Source organism: Phascolarctos cinereus, unplaced genomic scaffold (assembly GCF_003287225.1).
Source record: "Phascolarctos cinereus isolate Bilbo 61053 unplaced genomic scaffold, phaCin_HiC Scaffold_4;HRSCAF=312, whole genome shotgun sequence".
Taxonomy (NCBI): domain Eukaryota; kingdom Metazoa; phylum Chordata; class Mammalia; order Diprotodontia; family Phascolarctidae; genus Phascolarctos; species Phascolarctos cinereus.
The window spans coordinates 654,293,907-654,312,156 of record NW_027555847.1 but is presented as its reverse complement, the minus strand read 5'-3'; the positions used below and the strand labels follow the sequence as shown (position 1 = coordinate 654,312,156).

At 39.5% G+C, this 18,250-nt stretch overlaps 1 protein-coding gene across 5 annotated transcripts in view; it reads left to right on the top strand.

Annotated features, from left to right (window-relative positions):
* MROH1 (maestro heat like repeat family member 1) overlaps nucleotides 1-18,250 on the top strand; it is a 197,445-nt gene that overhangs the window by 82,932 nt on the left and 96,263 nt on the right. For all 5 annotated transcript variants that reach the window (XM_078153842.1, XM_020995209.1, XM_020995206.1 and 2 more), the window contains 4 exons: nucleotides 8,136-8,249; nucleotides 9,466-9,539; nucleotides 9,999-10,121; nucleotides 14,513-14,623. In XM_078153842.1, the coding sequence (XP_078009968.1) occupies nucleotides 8,136-8,249; nucleotides 9,466-9,539; nucleotides 9,999-10,121; nucleotides 14,513-14,623 (422 nt within the window). The remainder of the gene's footprint in view (nucleotides 1-8,135; nucleotides 8,250-9,465; nucleotides 9,540-9,998; nucleotides 10,122-14,512; nucleotides 14,624-18,250) is intronic.

Here is an 18,250-nt window from a genome sequence, read left to right as displayed (position 1 = left end):
GAAACTCCATTGCCAGCTACAAGGGAGAGAGAGAGTAAGGACATAATTGATAAGTGAGGTGAATGGGCCTTTCAGCCTCTTAGGGGAAGGAATAGTCCCTCTAAACACAGTGGGAATGGTTTGTAGGTACCTGTGCCTCTCTGGGTACAGTTCTTTGGGAAGAATAAGGAGTTTGATTCAACAAATGTTTGGTATTGAGTGTCTTCTATATGCAAAGCCCTTTGTTCAGGGCTCTCCATAACAAAGACAGCAAAGACAATTCCTGACCTCAAGGAGTTTTCAGTCGTTTAGGGATGGAGAAGATGGAGGAGAGAGACCCCCCTTTTAGTTCCCAAGTACATAAAGGTGGGTTTTGGAATCTCCGTACCTTTGAGAAACTTGGCACATTTTGAGAAAGCTCATGGCAAAAGAAAAGGAAAAATGGAACCTATAGCCATGACAAGTACTTGTGTGTGGTAGGGAAGGGAACAGAGGGACAGTTCTGTCTAGTGGACAGAGAGCCACCTGAGTATAAGGCCCACCCCTGACACCTACTGTCCATGTGACCATGGGCAAGTTGTTTAACCTCCCAGGGCTCCCAAGAAACTTTCTGAGAAATAAATTGAAAAGAAGTCATTGATCTACATTGGTGGATGAAGTTTCCCATTGAGAGCTCCCTATAATAATGAAATCACAGGTCTGATCCAAAAAAATTAAAAGGATCTAGGAAGAGAGTGGAGTGCAGAAGAGACTGGAGAAACAACTAGCTTTCTTTCTCTGTCTTCTCCCAGGGTGTTCCAATAATTTTTCATTTCTGTAGTATATTAGTTTTCTAGCAAGAAATAGATTCTTGTTAGATTAACTGTTCTTACAGGACTCCCACTGAATTAATCCTATTTTTCCTGGTAATCTTGGTGGCATCTGTTTAAATTGCTTATGTTTCTGAGCATGGTTTAGGAAAATATCTGATTCATAAATCCCTAGTCGTAGTTACAGGTGGTAGTGGTGTTTAGGATATCATGGTAAAGGACAATAGTTTACATGTTGTGTGGTGTACAGTAGAATGGGAAAGAGTGTCCACAGGGCTGCCAGAGGGCTACAAGATCATTTCTTTGCTAGAGTCGCTCTTTTTAAAAAAATTTTATTAATTTATTTTGACTTATTAATAATCACTTCCATACGCTTTTGAGTTGAAAATTTTTCTCTCCCTTCCTCTCCCCCACCCTCCCCAAGATGGCGCACAATCTGATATAGGCTTTACATTTACATACCCATTAAACATATTTTCACATTAGTGAAGTTGTAAGTAAAAATTAAAACCAATAGGAGGAACCATCAGAAAGAGGAAACAAAACTCAACAGAAGGTAAAAATAAGTGATAGCGATTCGACTTCCATAGTTCTGTCTTTGGATGTGGACAGCATTTTCCATCCTGAGGCCTCTGAAGATGTCTTAGATCCTCGTAATGCTGAGAAGGGTTCAGTTTAACAATCTTAGTCATTGCATAATGTGGCTGTTATTGTGTACAGAGTCCTCTTGGTTCTGCTCACTTCACTCAGCATCAGACCATATAAGTCTTTCCAGGTTTTTCTGAAATCAGCCTGTTCATCATTTCTTATAGCACAATAGTATTCCATTACATTCATATACCACAACTTGCTCAGCCATTCCCCAATTGATAGGCATCCTCTCAATTTCCAATTCTTTGCCACCACAAAAAGAGCTGCTATGAATATTTTTGTGCATGTGGGTCCTTTTCCCATTTGTATGATCTCTTTGGGATATAGCCCTAGAAGTGCTATTGCTGGATCAAAGGGTATGCACATTTTTGTAGCCCTTTGGGCGTAGTTCCAAATTGTTCTCCAAAATGGTTGGATCATTTCACAATAGAGTCACTCTTTTGGTGGGATTGTTGGTTTAAGGGAAACATTGGCTTTCATGTTTCAGCTCTCGTCTCTCCCCACCTATACCCCAAATATGATTTTTCAGGCCAGTCTTATATGAGAGAATTGAACCTTTCCCTTCAGGGCCCTGATGGGAGAAAATTGTATTTCCTTCTCCCTCCCTGGATAATGGTTAAGAACGGGTTCATCTGGTATCTTAGCTAATGTTCGTGACAGTCTAGGTTCTGGGCCTAAAGCAAGAAAGCCCAGCCTAAGATTAATTTACCTTAATTTGCAAGAGAAATGAGAATTTCTTTTTCTTTTGAAAAATTTGTTCTCTGTTAGAAGTTATCCACAATCATCGTGACTGATTCAAAGGAACTCTTGCTGATAACAAGTAGTCAGTCAACAAATATTTATTTTGTGATAGATTTTTTTTCTCTTTTAAAAAATTATTTTATTTTTTGCCAGTTACATGTAAAAACAATTTTTAACATTTGTTTTTTAAAATTTTGAGTACCAGATTCTCTCCCTTCCCTCTGCCCTCATTGAGAAGGCAAGCAATTTGATATAGGTTATACATGTGTAGTCATGCAAAACATTTCTATATTAGTCATGTTGTGAAGGAAAACATAGACAAAAAAATAAGAAAAATAAAGAAAAGTTAAAAAAGTACGCTTCAATCTGTATTCAGATTCCATCAGTTATTTCTCTGGGAATGGATAGCATTTTTCTTCATAAGTCCTTCAGAACTGTCTTGGATCATTGTATTGCAGAGAATAGCTAGGTCATTCACAGTTGATCATCATACAATATAACTGTTGCTATGTACAATATTCTCTTGGTTCTGCTCATTGCATTTTGCATCAGTTCATGTAAGTCTTTCTAGGTCTTTCTGAGAGCATCCTGCTCATCATTTCTTATAGCACAATAGTATTCCATCACTATCAAATATTGAGGTGGATTTCCTCAAAGAGTTTAGCCACAGAAGGAGGCAGAGACATAGGATAATAGCTAATGGGGATGAATAGATCAAATGAGAGTTTTTGTGAATGAGGGAGACATAGACATGTTTTTAGGTAATAGAGAAGCAGCCAATACACAGGCAGAGAAAGATGATTGATAAAAGACTGGGGATGACTGATGGGGCAATCCATTGTAGAAGAGAGGATGGAATGGGTGGTTTGCTTTGGCAAAGAGAATGACCACCTCTCTTTGGAGATAGTGGTAGAAGGCATCTTTGTGATATGAGATGAGGATGTGAGCAGCAGGAGTCTCAGCAAATTACCTCAATTGTGTCAGTAAAATGTGAGCTAAGAACAAAGGGAGTCTTGGGAGTTTTGAGGAGCGGTATAAAAGTTTGGGAAATACTGCTGTGGTGACTGAGATAGTGAATGGAGAGGTGTAAAATGATTGCCTTCCTACAGTGATGGCCCAGTTGAGATTACCTAACAAATTTGTAGTAGACCTAGTTAGCATGGCTTTATGATTTTTCTCCAGCTTTTTTTCAGTAGTCTGTATATAGATGGTGGAAGAAATATAAGTCTGGTGCTTGGCAAGGCAGGATTGACATGGAGGGAAAGGAACTGGAGAGTAGAGGCTAGTGTAGAGTTGAACTGGTTCATCAAGGGGTCAAAATGGGGAAGGGAAGAGAGTGTAGCCAACATATAGGGATGATGGCATGGGAAAGAACTGAGAGATTGGAGACCCCAGTGAGGATGAAGAACAGAGTTTGGAGTTGTATAACAGAAGGAAAGATGGAGTGGTAAAAGATTAGAGTATTCCAGAATGATGAGCAGTTAAATGGTACAGTGGATAGAGTCAGACACGACTGAAAATGACTGAACAGCAACAAATCCAGAATGAGAAGATGGTTAACAATGTCGAATGCAGAAGGTTTAGAGGTGAGAGAGGAAGTAGAGGCAATGACTTTAGATAACAAGTGTAGACAGTTTTTTCAAGGAGTTTGAGAAAAGGAGGAGAGATATAAGATGATAGGACGGCAAGGTCTAGTGAAGATATTTTTCAGATTTGTGTAGCCTTGGAGTGTGTTTATAGGCAGCAAGGAAAGTACTAGTAGATAGGGAGAGAAGGGATGATAATGGGAACAGTCTGTTGGAAAAGATGGAAGGAGATAGGATGAAGGATATGTGTAGTGAAATTGGCCTTGAGAAGGAAAAAGACCAGTTTCATCATCAGATATTCCAAGAAGGAATTTCTGATTCTAAAAGAGAAGACAATGGAGAATGATACCAAAGTGTTGTGAGATGTAAAGAAGGGGAAAAGAAGCTGCCTGTGGTAAGTGGCCTAGATTTTCTCAGTGAAGTATGAATCGAGATCGTTAGCTGAAACATTGGGGGTAAGAGACAATATGGAGGACTCGAGGACTTGTGGTGAGATAGAGAATGAGTTATTGTTCGGTAATTCAGAGAATCACTTAGGAAGGAGTAAAAAGACTGTCTTGTTGCCTTGAAGTTCCAATTGATATTAAATAACATAAGCTTTTATTGTGTATGTTAGATGCACAGTTGTATGCTTTCTTCAACCTCATTCAGTACCACGTGAGTAAGAAACAGAGAATGTAGATGTTCAGAGTAATCCAGGTTTAGGGTTAGCAAAGTGTGACTGGTGATGGGACAAGGGATGAAGGGATTCCATTGTAGAAGATAATACAGTTTAACTGGTTAATCAAGGGATAGACATTGGGAAGTGAGAAAAGTATAACCAGAATAGGGGTAACTCTATGGGACTGTAATGAGGGATGAAGGAACTGGAGGTCATAGTGAGGACAGAAACTAACTTAAGGAGGAATAGAGCATAGGAAGCAAAGGAATGATAGGTTGTGACTGGATAAAGAGTTTCAGAGTTCTTGATCAAGGAAGTAGAAAACTTGTAGGTGACTACAAGATGAAGGGTGTGGACTTCCCTATGTATAGCTAAAGTCGACTAGAAGAGTAGATCATGGGATTTGAGGAGACCGAGGAACAGAGACATGAAAGCATTTGAAGGAACATTAACAAGTATGTTGAAGTTCTCTGGTAAAAAGGTAGGATTTGGGGTGGGAAGACTGTGAGCTAGGGACTGAACTCACTGAGAAAAGAAGGCCAGTATTTGGAGAGGCAGCAGCTGTAGCTTTTTTCTTCTTAAGACAGTTTTCAGTTTTTGCTTTGTCATGATGATAATATGTGTGTGTTTTTAATTAAAAGAACAAGTCATGACAGACTAATCTTATTTCCTTATTTGGCAAGATTCTTAGCCTAAATAGGTCAAAGGAATGTTATGAAGGTAGATAAAAAGCTGCCTAGATTCAAAGATTAAATAACAATAACTACCCTCATGTCTGTCTGTTCTGCTAGTATTTGGACCCTGTGCCACTTTTTCCACAAGAGAATCCATTCTTTGACCTCTTTATTCTCATGGAGATTTGGGTTCATCTGAAGTACTATGATAATATAGTTCTTGACTATATGGCATTTGATAAGGGATAGAAGGTTGATCCGGGGGGACATAGTTTTACCACAATTATCTTCATTTTACAATTGAGGAAACTGAGGTAGGCAGTGGTTAAATTACTTGCCCAGGATCACATGTGTGATGCTAGATTTGAACTGAGGTCTTTTGGACTCCAGGCCCAATGCTCAATGGACTCTGCCAACTAACTGCATTTATTAAGCAGCTACAACATTCTAGGCAAAACACTAGCCCAAAGGCACAAACAGAATGTTCCCTGCCCTGCAAGGAGCTGGATAGATAGCTACTCTACTGTGTGTTGTAGTGTTGTTTTCCAATTGTATCCGATTCTCCATGACCCCATTTGGGGTTTTCTTGGAAACAATACTGGAGTGGTTTGCCATTTCCTTCTCTAGCTCATTTTGCAGATGAGGAACTGAGGCAAACAGGGTTACGTGACTTGCCTATGGTCACACAGCTAATAAGTATCTGAGGCATGATTTGAACTCATGAAGATGAGTCTTCCCAGCTCCAGGCCTGGTACTCTGTGCACTGTGCCACCTACCTGCCCTTGTTAGTGGATGGAAAGATGAAGAAGATAGTTTCCTTACTCCAGAGAGCCTGTAGCCTAGTTGAAAAGACATGCCATGACCGTATAAAGAGATCTCACAGGACAGCATATGGTTAATTTGCTATTTAACTAGTAGGGACAAAATATGCTATGAATGTGGTAGAGAGTATTTTATGGGCTAGGGTTGTTTGGGAAGGCTTTACAGGATGAGAGTGTGACTTAAGCTGAGCTGGATTTATGTAAGTGAAGAGCAGTCTAGGTGGAGGAAATCACCTAAACAAAGGTACGGGATCAGAAACAGGTTTTTATTTAAGCTCCATGAGGTCAGGGCATCTTATTTTATTTAATCTCCCTCAGATACCTAGCACAGTGAACATATTTGAACTGAACATATTTGGTTGATCCAGGGTTTCATCCTTTTGGCTCCAGCACGTTTGAAACCTTGTCACAGGTTTTTATTCCATATGAATTTTCATCCATATCTTTGCATAAATCCTCCAAAAAGGATAGGACCATAGGGCTAGAGCTGGAAGGGATCTCAAAGGCCATTAGTCCAACTCCTTTATTTTACAGGTGTAGAAATTGAGACCTAGAGTGGTTTTTGACTGCCAAAGGGCATACAAGGAGTAGGTGTCAGAGGTAGGAGCTTCCTAGCCTCTAACTTCCTAAAGGCTTCCAGAGGAACCAGGGATAAGGTGGTACTTCTAATATTTACAGGCTACCAGTGTAGTACTTGAGCCATCTATTATCTAATTCTTGCTATAGACTAGCCCACTTCCTTTTCCATTTGTGGTCGTACAATGTCTTTTATGGTTATTTAGTTTTGTAAATTTCATATAATACAGTTTTAATTTGAAGAAGACAGGGCATCCTGTCATTATGCATTGTGAGTGCCATAATTTCTGGAGATAACTTTCTTGGTAGAGTAGATTGATAGAAGAGGTCCTTTTACTTGACCCTTGATCATGTGATCTATCCCCATTTGACTTTTTCTTGTGGGATCATGTCAGAACTGTCATGATACAACTAAACCTTGATCTTTGGATGACCATGAGACCCTTAGGGTTGCAAATGGCATGTTCTCAGGCTCTGAACAGCAGCTGTTAAAAGTTTTTACAAAATTTAAAAGTTGACTAGGGTGATTCATACATGGCATAAGATAGTGATTATGTTGAGTTTTAAACAGAAATATATCAATATTTTAAAATTTTAAAATAATGTTTCAGATGGTTTTTGGAAGTTTGTAGTATTTATTCTTCTGAAGTTATTAAAGCTTAAAACTGCACCAAGACTTTTTGGAATACTCTGTGTCAACAGTAATCTCTTTTTCATGTTTTTATTCAACAAGCATTTGTTGAATGTGCTAGTGATATATAGATACATAGATTTGAGAGTCATTTGCATAGAGATGATCATTTAATCCATGGGAACTGATGAGATCACCAAGAGAATGATGAAAGATAAAAGAAGAGGCATTCTAGAGTAAATGATTGATAGATGGTAGATAGGGACCTGATGTGTGATTTCATTAGTATAGGGAACTCCTAAATAAGAAAACTCCCTCCAGCAGTGCAAGTCAACATTTTCTCTGCAACTCCATAACCTTAGTGTTGCGTAGAACACTGGAAGGTAGAGGGACTTGCTCAGAGTCACACATGACCCCCATGTGTCAGAAATAAGACCTACACTCATATCTTCCATGCTCCATAGCCAGCTCGATATCCACTGTGCCACACAGAAATGTTGCCTGATTAAGTGCTGATGAAATTAAATGGAACGGCAAATACATAAGGTATGTGAAGAAGAGAAAAAGAAAAAATGTATATATGTGTTTGAGACAGTGAAGAAAACAGTGTGGCTAGAGCAGTGTAAGGTAAAGTGAAGTTCTTTTCTAACTGCTTGTTGGGCTTCTTCAGTAGAGCAAATGGTACTAGAGAGATCACTTTCCCATCCCTGGAATGTGCAGCCTAAGCCCTCCAAGGGACTCATGCTTTGGTTCTGAACTGCCTGAGATGGTCTTGAACTGCCTCTTTTTTTTTTTGGCAATTGGGGTTAAGTGACTTGCCCAGGGTCACACAGCTAGTAAGTGTCAAGTGTTTGGTCTGAGGCCGGATTTGAACTCAGGTCCTTCTGACTTCAGGGTTGGTGCTCTATCCACTGTACCACCTAGCTGCCCCTCTTGAACCTAGACTTCGTCCTTTGATGGGCCCCTGGACTGACAAACTAACCACATTCATTGTCTTGTCCTACAGCCTGCTCCTTTCCTGACCGCCTTTTGGCCTTCTTGCTTCCTAAGCTAGAAAATAACAATGAGAGAATTCGAGTAGGAACCCTGCACATCATGAGGCAAGTCATCAACTCAGCCTGTAAGTAACCTCCTATGTATACTGACCATGAGGGAAGCAGTTTATGGGCATGTCCAGGGACCTTCTTTCCCTTTCATCTTACTTCCTCTAGCTCCCAGACTTTGGCCCATTTCACTGTTCCCTAGCACCCTGGAAAGTGTATTCCAATAAGTCTTTTTGCCTTCTTAGTAGCAGGCAACTACTTTGATGGTGGAAGAGATTATCTGTTGGCTAAAATTTGAATTATCTGTAGATTCCAGTAATGTATACTATTCCTATCCCTCTGGAACTGACAATGCAGGTTGTAGTTCAGGGTGTGAGGCAAAGCCCTGAACTGAGAATTGGAAGACCTGGATTCTATTCCTACCTCTACCATTAATTTACCATACAATGTTGGGCAAATCATCTCTCCCCTTCCAGGGTTTGGTTTCACTCTGAAGGACTACTTAATTTGAAAGTTAGACTAGGTGAGATCTGAGATCTTTTCCAGTTTTGGTTCTATGATTCTCCATCACAATTCCCTCTCCCAGTTCTCCTGTAGTAGAATGTTTCCATAGGGTCCTATTTTTTTGGAAAAGGTGATTTCCAAATACCTCTGTAAATGAAATACAAGACTATGTCTGAATTAGTGGATTGGGCAGAGTAGCATCTAGGAAATGTGAAAAGAGTAACTTCCTTTCTGTTAAGTAGTATATAATCAGTAGCTCTCCTTCTGCGTACTGCGAACTTGTTCCCTCGCTCATCTCAGCTCCCCTAACAATTAGGCAACTCTTCAGAATGAATAAATCTGGGGGAACTAGCTGTCTCTCTAGGGAAACTCATGTGGCACAAAGTTTATCCCTGTTCCTGCTCATGCTCCTCATGCTCAGTATGTGCCTTGAGTGTATCCTTATGGCCTCCTTGGGCATAGAGGTCCTAGAGGTGATAAAAGCAGTAAGTAAAAATCTTTTATAGCATCTAAAAAACAGAGAATGAATGGGTCTTCACTTTCCCTTTCCTTGCTCTAACCAAAACCTTAGGACTAAAAATAGAGAGATGGATGAATGAGGGCCAGAGTCACATTAGAGAAGACTTGGTAGGCTGGGTTTCAAGGGATTATTCAGACCTATCCTCCTGTCTTTAGCCTGTTTCAGAGAGGATTTGGGTGGGTGGGGGAGAAAGGGAGGATGGTGGTTAGGATTAAAATTAGAAGGCTAGGACCGGAGGAGGCTGAGCCTCACTTTTTGGTCGCTTTCAGCTGCTCAGATGGAGATTAAGAAGCCATTTATTCTGTCGTCCATGAAGTTTCCTCTGCTGGACACTAACAACAAGGTAAATGGAATGGCTTTTCAACCCATTGAAGCAGACAGATGTCAGGTTGGATAAATACTGCTATAGATGTCCTACCAGGAAATAGCTTACCACTGTCTAGCTCACTGATTCACTCCTTTTTGAGCCTAATCCTGATTAGAGAAATGACAAAGTACAGCCATGTGATGAGGGAATTTGGTATGGACAGTGAGACCTTCACTTAGTGACAGTCAGCATCTGCTTCTCTCCCTAAAACTTAGTGATAGGTGGCTCTTCTGCAATGTATCCGATTGGTTTTGGTGTTTTTTATCTTCAGATAAAGCAGAACTCGGAGTTGTAGCTCAATCAGCAGTTCCTATGGTTGGTTGTTTGGGGTCATTTGTCTTCTTTACTTGGTCTTTAAAAAAGAGATATCCGGTTTGATTGTGGAGGTACCTGAGGATTGCTGGCTTGACCTTACCTCTATTTTCTCCTGAATAGGTAAAGAGGGCTGTGGTGCAGGTAATCAGTGCAATGGCCCACCATGGTTATCTGGAGCAGCCTGGGGGTGAGATGATGATAGAGTATATCCTTCGACAATGTGCCCTGCCACCAGAACCAGTGGTAAGGGGGGAACTTAACTTCCTCTGGGTTGTAAACAAGGGTCTGCAACCTGGAATAACCAAGAAAGTAATCTGGCACAAAACACTTGGCTCTAATTTCACTTGGGTATAATTAACATTAGGCACAGGCAGATAGGGAGCAGACTTGTAGAGAGATCAAAGATTATGATTTGGGTTGTTTTTTGTTTTTTTTTCTTTTGTTCTGTTTTTAGCATAATCAGGTTATAAAGAAGAAAGGTCCCAATGAATCTTGACCTCTTAACTATTTATATCCTACCACATTGTATTCTGACCATAGTTCATATTATTAATGACCTGGTTCTGAATTATGGTAGGGTATATCAATCAGTAATTCAGCATTTATGAAGAGCCTACTCTGTGCCAGGCATCGTGCTAAGCTCTGGGGATGTGAAAAGAGACAGAAGACAGCCTCTGTCCTCAAGGAGCTTACAGCCTAACGGGGGAGATAATATACAAATAAATACATACAAAATAAGCTATGTACAGAATAAATGGAAAATAATTAACACAGGGAAGACACTGGAATTGAGAGGGGTTGGGGAAGACTTCTTATAGGAGGTGGGATTTTAATTGGGATTTAAAGGAAGCTAGGGAAGTCAGTAGTCAGAGAGGAGGAGGGAGAGCGTTCCAAACATGAGGAACATCCATTGAGAATGCCCAGAGTTAAAAGATGGCACGTCCTCCTGTTGTTGAACAACCAGGAGGCCAATGTCACTGAATTGAAGAGTACGTGTTGGGGAGTAAGGTATAAGAAAACTAAAGGTAGGAGATAGTTAGATTATGCATGGCTTTGAATGCCAAACAGAGCATTTTTATTTGCTCCTAAAGGCAGTATGGAGTCACTGAGTAGAGAGGTGATGTGATCAGACTTTTGTTTTAGGAAAATTAGTTTAGGGCTGAATGGTAGTAGATGGATTAGAGTGCAGAGAGACTTGAGGCAGGTGGACTCATCAGCAGGTTATTGCAGTAATCAAAGCACAAGGTGGTGCACTAGAGTGGTGGCAGTTTCAGAGAAGGAAAGGGGACATATTTGAGAGATGTTGCAAAGGTGAAATCAGTGGGCTTTGGAAACAGGTTGGATGTTTGGGGTGGGGTGTGGCAGGTGAGAGATAATGAGGAATCCAGTATGACTCCTAGGTTGTGAGCCTGAAGGACTTGGAGGATAGTGTTACCCTCTACAGTAGTAGAGGGGGTTAGTTTTAGATGCCCATTGGACATCCAGTTCAAGATGTCTGAAAGGCAGTTGAAGAAGTGAGATTGGAGGTCAGCAGAGAGGTTCAGGCAGGAAAGGTGGATTTATGAATCATCAACATAGAGATGGTAATTAAATCCATGGGAGCTGATGAGATCAAGTGAAGTAGTATAGAGGGAGAAGAGAAGAGGGCCCAGGACAGAACCCCAAGAGACATCTACAGTTAGAAGGCATGATCTGGAAGAGGAGCAGTCAAGATAGGTAGGAGGAGAACCAGGAGAGAGGGATATCCTGAAAACCTAGAGAGAAGAGAGTGTCAAGAAAGAGAGTGAGTAACAATGTCAGAGGTTGCAGAGAGGTCAGAGAGAATGAAGATTGAGAAAAGGCCATTGGATTTGGCACCTAAGAGATCATTGGTAACTTTGGAAAGAGCAGTTCCATTGGCATGAGGAGGTTGGAAGCCAGATTAAGGGTTAGGAAGAGAGTGACGAGAGAAAGTAGTGGCACTTATTGTAGATGGCCGTTTTGAGTTTAGCTACAAAGGGCAGAAGAGATATAGAATGTTAGCAGGGATGGAAGGATCAAGAAGGGTTTTGGGTTTTTTTGCAGGGTAAGGGAGACATGGGCATGTTTGTAGTCAGTAGGGGAGCAGCCAGTAAAGAGGGAAATAGAAAGTAAGAGAAAGAGTGGGGATGACAGAGGGGGTATTATGTTGGAAGAGAAGGGAGAGAATGGGATCACTTGAACAAGTTGAGGGGTTAGCCTTGGTAGAGCATAAGCCTACCCTATCAGGTGAAACGAGGGTGAAGGAGGAAAAGATGGCAGAAGGCATCTGAGTGATAGGAAGTGAGGAAGAAGGGAGAAGAGGAAACTCATAGTGAATGGCCGTAGTCTTTTCTGTAAAATATGAGACAAGTTTCTCATCTGAGAATGGAGGGAGGAAGACTCATGGCAGACTTGAGGAGGGATAAAAAGGTTTGCCCAGTAGAGGTTGTGTGACATAAATTTGTAGTGGACCCAGTCAGAACAATTGAATGATTTTACCCATCTTCATTCAGCAGCACGTGAGTAGGAATGAAGGCAACAGATGGTGTATGAGGCTAAGTTCTTGAAGACTGGAGTCTTCCACTATGAGTAGTAGTCTAGTGGTTCTTGGTGGCATACATGAAAAAATAAGGGACAAAACATGCATATTCCACTCTGTAAATTCTTTTTAAAAATAAAAACATTTTTATTAAATAGTATATGCATAGTGAATAAACACTCATCTCCGTGTAAAAACAAAGTGCTACTTAGTGTGGCAAGGTTAAAATAAAAAATCATGCTCCAAGCTGTTGTTTAAGTCCCCTTGTATTGCTCAGCTTAACTGTTATTAAGCTCTGTTCTTACCCAAGGACTCTGTCAGGGATTATCCTCAACTCTGGCCTTATGTTTCTCTGTTCTGGTTCATTGTCTACTTACTGGAGAAGATTCTGATAATGCCTATTCTGAATACTTACCCTTCTGGTCAGTATTCCCTGGCATGGAGAAACTTTCTGGTTTCTTGAGCATTTTTACCATTGAATTTTCAAAGGTACCTATTAGCTAATCCCTCTCTATTCATCAATCAACAAGTATTTACTAAGCACCTTGTGAATGCCAGGTAATGGAAATACCACTACAAAGAGTGAAACAATCCCTTCTTGCAGAGCTTATATTCTAATGAGGAAGACATATAAAAATATATATATATATATATATATATATATATATATATAACATAAATATGAAGCTAATACACATAAATATACGCACAACTAAGCAAACTTGTTAAATACAAGGTCAACAGATATTTGTCGCTCTGGCAGAATCTTTCTTAAAATCTAGAGATAGTCTTCTCTCCATGTTCCTCCCTTCCTTCTGCCCACATATGTTTGCCCTGCTTTTTGAGTCCTGTTAAAACATCAGAATGTAGTTTAAATAGACATTGGAATATTTGTGAAATTATTCGTTTTGCATACAAAATGGCAGATTCCTGGAGTTGAGTCTGGCAGTGATATTTTTTGAGTGCAGATCTAGAAGTCAGGTTTTAGAGTTGTTTTTGATAAGCTGTCTTTACTTTATGTAAATTGCTTCATCTTTGTGGGCCTTCAGGTGTGGAAATGGAATTCCACTAGATCCAGATCAGAAATGTCCTTCATGGTCACTCAGAAAGGAGGAAATAGCTGTGAGAGACCCTCTCCAGCAAACATGAGGAAGAAGATTTATTGCTAGTGACTAAGTAGCCAGCGTGTGCAGTGTGTTCTGCCCAGGTTCCGTGGTTGGCACTGACAAAGAGGTTGCAACCAGACATTTTTAGTCAGTCAGTAAACATCAATTAAGTGCTTACTATGTTCCAGACTCTATGCTAAGTGCAGGGATACAAAAAAGAGGTAAAGGACAGTCCCTGCCCTCAAGTAGCTGACAATCTAAAAGGAGAGACAATGAACAAACATATAGAAAGCAAGCTATATCAAGGATAAATAGGAGGGCGCTAGAATTTAGAGGGATTAGAAGAGGCTTCCTGTGAAAGAAAGGATTTTAGATGAAGCTTAAAGGAAGCTAGGGAAGCCAGAAGGCAGAAGTAAAGTGGGAGAGCATTCCAAGCATGGGAGACAGAGGATGCCCAGAGCTGAGAGATTGTGGAGTATTGAGTTTGTAGAACAACAAGGGGGCCAGTGTCACTAGATAGGGGAGTAAGTAAGGTATAACAAGACTGGAAAGATAGGAGGGGACTAGGTTATAAGGACTTTGAATGGGACAGGACTTTGTATTTGATGCTGTAGGCAATAGAGAGTCACAGGAGTTTATTGAGTGTGGGTGACATGGTCACCCATGTGAATATGGGGTTTTATATGGGTTGTGTCATACAGGAGCAATGCTGTGGGGGCTTTATCATTCAAATGAACTGCCTTAATTACTCAGGTCTCTTATTGTGAAAGTAAAATCAGTAGTTCTTGTTGGCAACTGATGGTTATGAAAGAGAGAGGAAAGAGTCAAAGATAATTCTGTGTATTGAGCCCAAAAATAAATGGGAAAGTTGAGGGAAGGAGCAGGTTGGTGAGATGGACCTCCTATTGGCCAGCAGTGTGGGAAAGCATAGGGTAATGCTGGGCAATCACACTCCTGTTTTCTTATATTCTCTTCCTTTCTTGCAATAGCTTAAGAAGCAGTTTCCAGAAAATGAAGACTTCTTAGCTAGTGACAGTGTGCGGACCATCAGCATCAATACACTGTATCTTATCAGCACCACTGTGGACAGGATGAATGATGTAAGTTTTGTTTCTGTAAATGGATTGTAAGTGGAGACTGCCACCTGTAAAGAGCAGGTATCTCGCATATTGGCAATAAGTCACTGATATACCCTACCTTAGGAATGTTCTTTGTAAACTCAGAAGGATAGAGGTATCGGACAAAGTAGGCTGGAGCTAAGAAGGCCAGTGGAGCATGTTATTATAACAGCAGAAGCAAGACGCGGTCAAGGTGTGAACGAGAGTAGGCCAAAGTTGGTTACGAACTTGAGTCAAACCCTGGTGTTCCGCTTTACACATTATCTCTCTGAGTCTCAGTTTTTTCAGCTATAAAATGTAGGGAAATCAGATGATTTCTGAGGTTCCTTCCAGCTTTAGATGTATGATCCAGTGACTTTATAAGTCACCTGGGTTCAAATTCCACCTCTGACATTTCACTTTGTGACCTCTGGAAAATTCCTTAATCTCTGGGTTCAGTTTTCTCATCTGTAAAATGAGGAGTTGAATTAAATGACTTAAGGTCTCTTCCATCTCTTGTGATTCTGTGATTGCAGCCCATTCAGGCCTGCTCATCTTGTGCTGTGACTCTTATCTGGGATCCCTCCTAATTTCTCCCCAGGAGCTCATTTCAACATGCTGGAGACCTTCCCTTTCTTGCTTTCTCTCTGATATCTTTTGTTTTTAACATCACCTACATTTTCTAATATAGTCTTTCTCTCTCTCCCTCCCAGAGAGTCATCCTTTAAAATGAAGAATAGAGAAAAGGGAAAGACAACTACTTTAGCAAAACTAAGACTTCAAGTCCAACATTATATGTAGGGTTCCACACCCATATCCAGCCTCTATAAAAAAAGGAGGGAAGTACATTCTTGCATCTCTTCTTTGGGGCTAAGCTTGGCCAGTATGATTTTACAACATTCACTTGAAATTGTTTTGTTGTTGTTGCCATTTACATTGTTGTAGTCATTGTGTATATTGTTTTCCTAGTTCTGGTTACTGAACTTTGTTTCATGTAAGTCTTCCCGTTCTTCTCTGTATTCATCATATTCATCATTTCTTCCCCACAGTGATATTCCATTACATACTATAACTTGCTCACTCATTTTTCAATCCGTGGACATCTATTTTGTTTATTTCCACAAAAATGGGGAGTAAAATGTGGGAGCTTTATTTTTATCCTTAATCTCTTTGGGGTATGTGACTGTTGTGTAACAGCAGAATCTCTGGGTCAGAGGTTATGGATAATTTAGTCATTTTCTTAGTGTAATTTGAAATTGCTTTCCAGAATGGTTGAAACAATTTACAGTTCCATTAACAATGTATTAGTGTGCCTATCTTGCATAAATCCTCCAGCATTGACTATTCCCATCTTTTGTCATCTGAGGCACTGGATGTAATATGAAACTGCGGAATTATTTTGATTTACATTCTTTTATTGGTGATTTGGAACATTGGTTGTTAATAGTTTTTGATTCTTCTTTTGAGATCTATTTGTTAATATTCTTTGATCATTTTTATTGGAGGAATGGCTCTCCCAAGATCTAAGGTCTATAGCTGATTATCCAATTACTGATTATACAGATTACCTCTCCATATAATTAGCTGATTTTACAAATTATCTCTCCTCTTTTATAACAAATTACAAGATTGAGTGGTTATTTCTGTTCAAAATTTCTATCCCTTTTACTTCAGTGATAAGGATAGAGTGTGCCTTTAGACCATCAACAGTCTGTAATTTGACTGTTGGTACTGTAAATGTGAGACCCTTGTCATACTTACACGTTTCTATTACTTACCTTTATATCTTGAATTGATGTTCAATTCCTAATCAGAGATATTTGATGGAGAGATTTTTCCCAATCAGTTGCTTCCTTCTCCTAGTTGATTTAATTTTGTTTACACAAAAACCTTTCAATTTCAAACCTTTCAAAACCTCATTCATACAAAAACCTTACAATTTTACACAATCGAAATTACTTATTTTGCCCTTTGTGGTTGCCTTTATCCCTTGTTTGATTAAGAATTCACCCCTTAGAGTGGTGAAAGGTTCCTAATCTGATTCTTTTCTAACTTTTTTATGTATGACCTTTAATATTAAGGTCACATATACATTTCGAATTTACTGTGGTATATGGTGTAGGCATGCCCTTTATGAAGCCATACCGGTTCTTTGTCATCACTTTCTCCTTTTCTAGATGTTTATTAACAATTCCTTTAATAATGCGTTTTTTAATTTGGCTAGAAATTAAAGTCAGGCTTATTGGCCTGTAGTTTACAATCTCTACTCCTTTCTTTTGAAAACAAAAACAACTTTTGTCCTTTAACATCTCTAACATCCAAGCACCAGTGACCTTCCAAAGGTCATCGCTAGGTATAATCACATACACCAATTCTTTCAATGTTAGAAAATGTAGTTTGTCTGGGCCTAGTATCTTGTTAAGAATTGAGTGTCTCTACTATCATTGTGCCATCCATCCCTTTCCTTTTCCTACTGTAGCTTTAAAGAAAAAAAAAGTCCTTTCACTTATCTTTGGCGTACCTCACCAGCCTCAGCTTTTTGGAAGCATTTAGTACTGCTGACACTATTCTTAATTGGACTGTGTTCTACTTATGCTTAGTTCCGTACTCTTGCTTTCATCTTCTCTATGGTTGTTGGGTTTTTTTTTTAATCCAAGTTTGTTGATGAGTTCTCTTTATATCCACATTGATTTCTTTAGTCAATTCCTGCATTATCTTCTTTATTTTCCTTTGTGCCTCCAGAATTTAATTGTTAAGAGCATCCCATCTCTCTTCTGCTGACTTACCTTGTAAAATTTTAATTGGGATTCTGCCTATCCTTTCTTAATATTTTTTGAGATTTCCTCTCCCTAAATCTAGAGATTGTGTTTGGATATTTGTAGATTTCCTCTCCTCTTCTATAGCAAATTGTGATGGAGTGGTTACTTTCCCCCAAGTTTTCCGTCCTTTTTACTTCACTGGTAAGGACAGAGGGTGCTAAGAATCACATAGTTTTTAGACCATCAACAATCGTTAATTTAAATGTTGATACCATAAATATGAGATTCATGTCCAGTGACTAATGAAAAGACATATTACTAGAGGAGCTGAATCATATTAGACAAAACCAGAAGAAGGAAAGAACAGATAAGTGGAATGATCTGCTTATAGGTACTATTTGCAAAGACAAAGAAAAGAGCTGTTGGCAGTAGGCTTTATTGTATACCCAAGAGCTACAAGAAATATAAATTCATAAGATATTTGATCATCATGTATTGCAGTAATAATTATAAATATTTGCAAAAAAAAATCATAGAAATATTTATAGCTTATACACAAACATTTCCTGAGAATGAAGGGCAGGAGAATTATAGGAAAAACTTGATAAGAATTTCCAAATCAAGTTAAAATACACTCTGATATTTAATGATTTCATTGTAAATGTAGGAAAAAGTAAGGAGGGAGAAATATATGAGAAAATATGGTCCAGGAGAAACAAATGAGAGGGACCACAGATTTGTAGGTTATACAGAAGGCTCTCTATCAGGGGTGGGGAATCTATGGCCTCAAAGTCAATGTGGCTCTCTAGGTTCTCAAGTGTGGCCCTTTAACTGAATCTAAACTTCATCGAACAAATCTTTTTATTAAGGG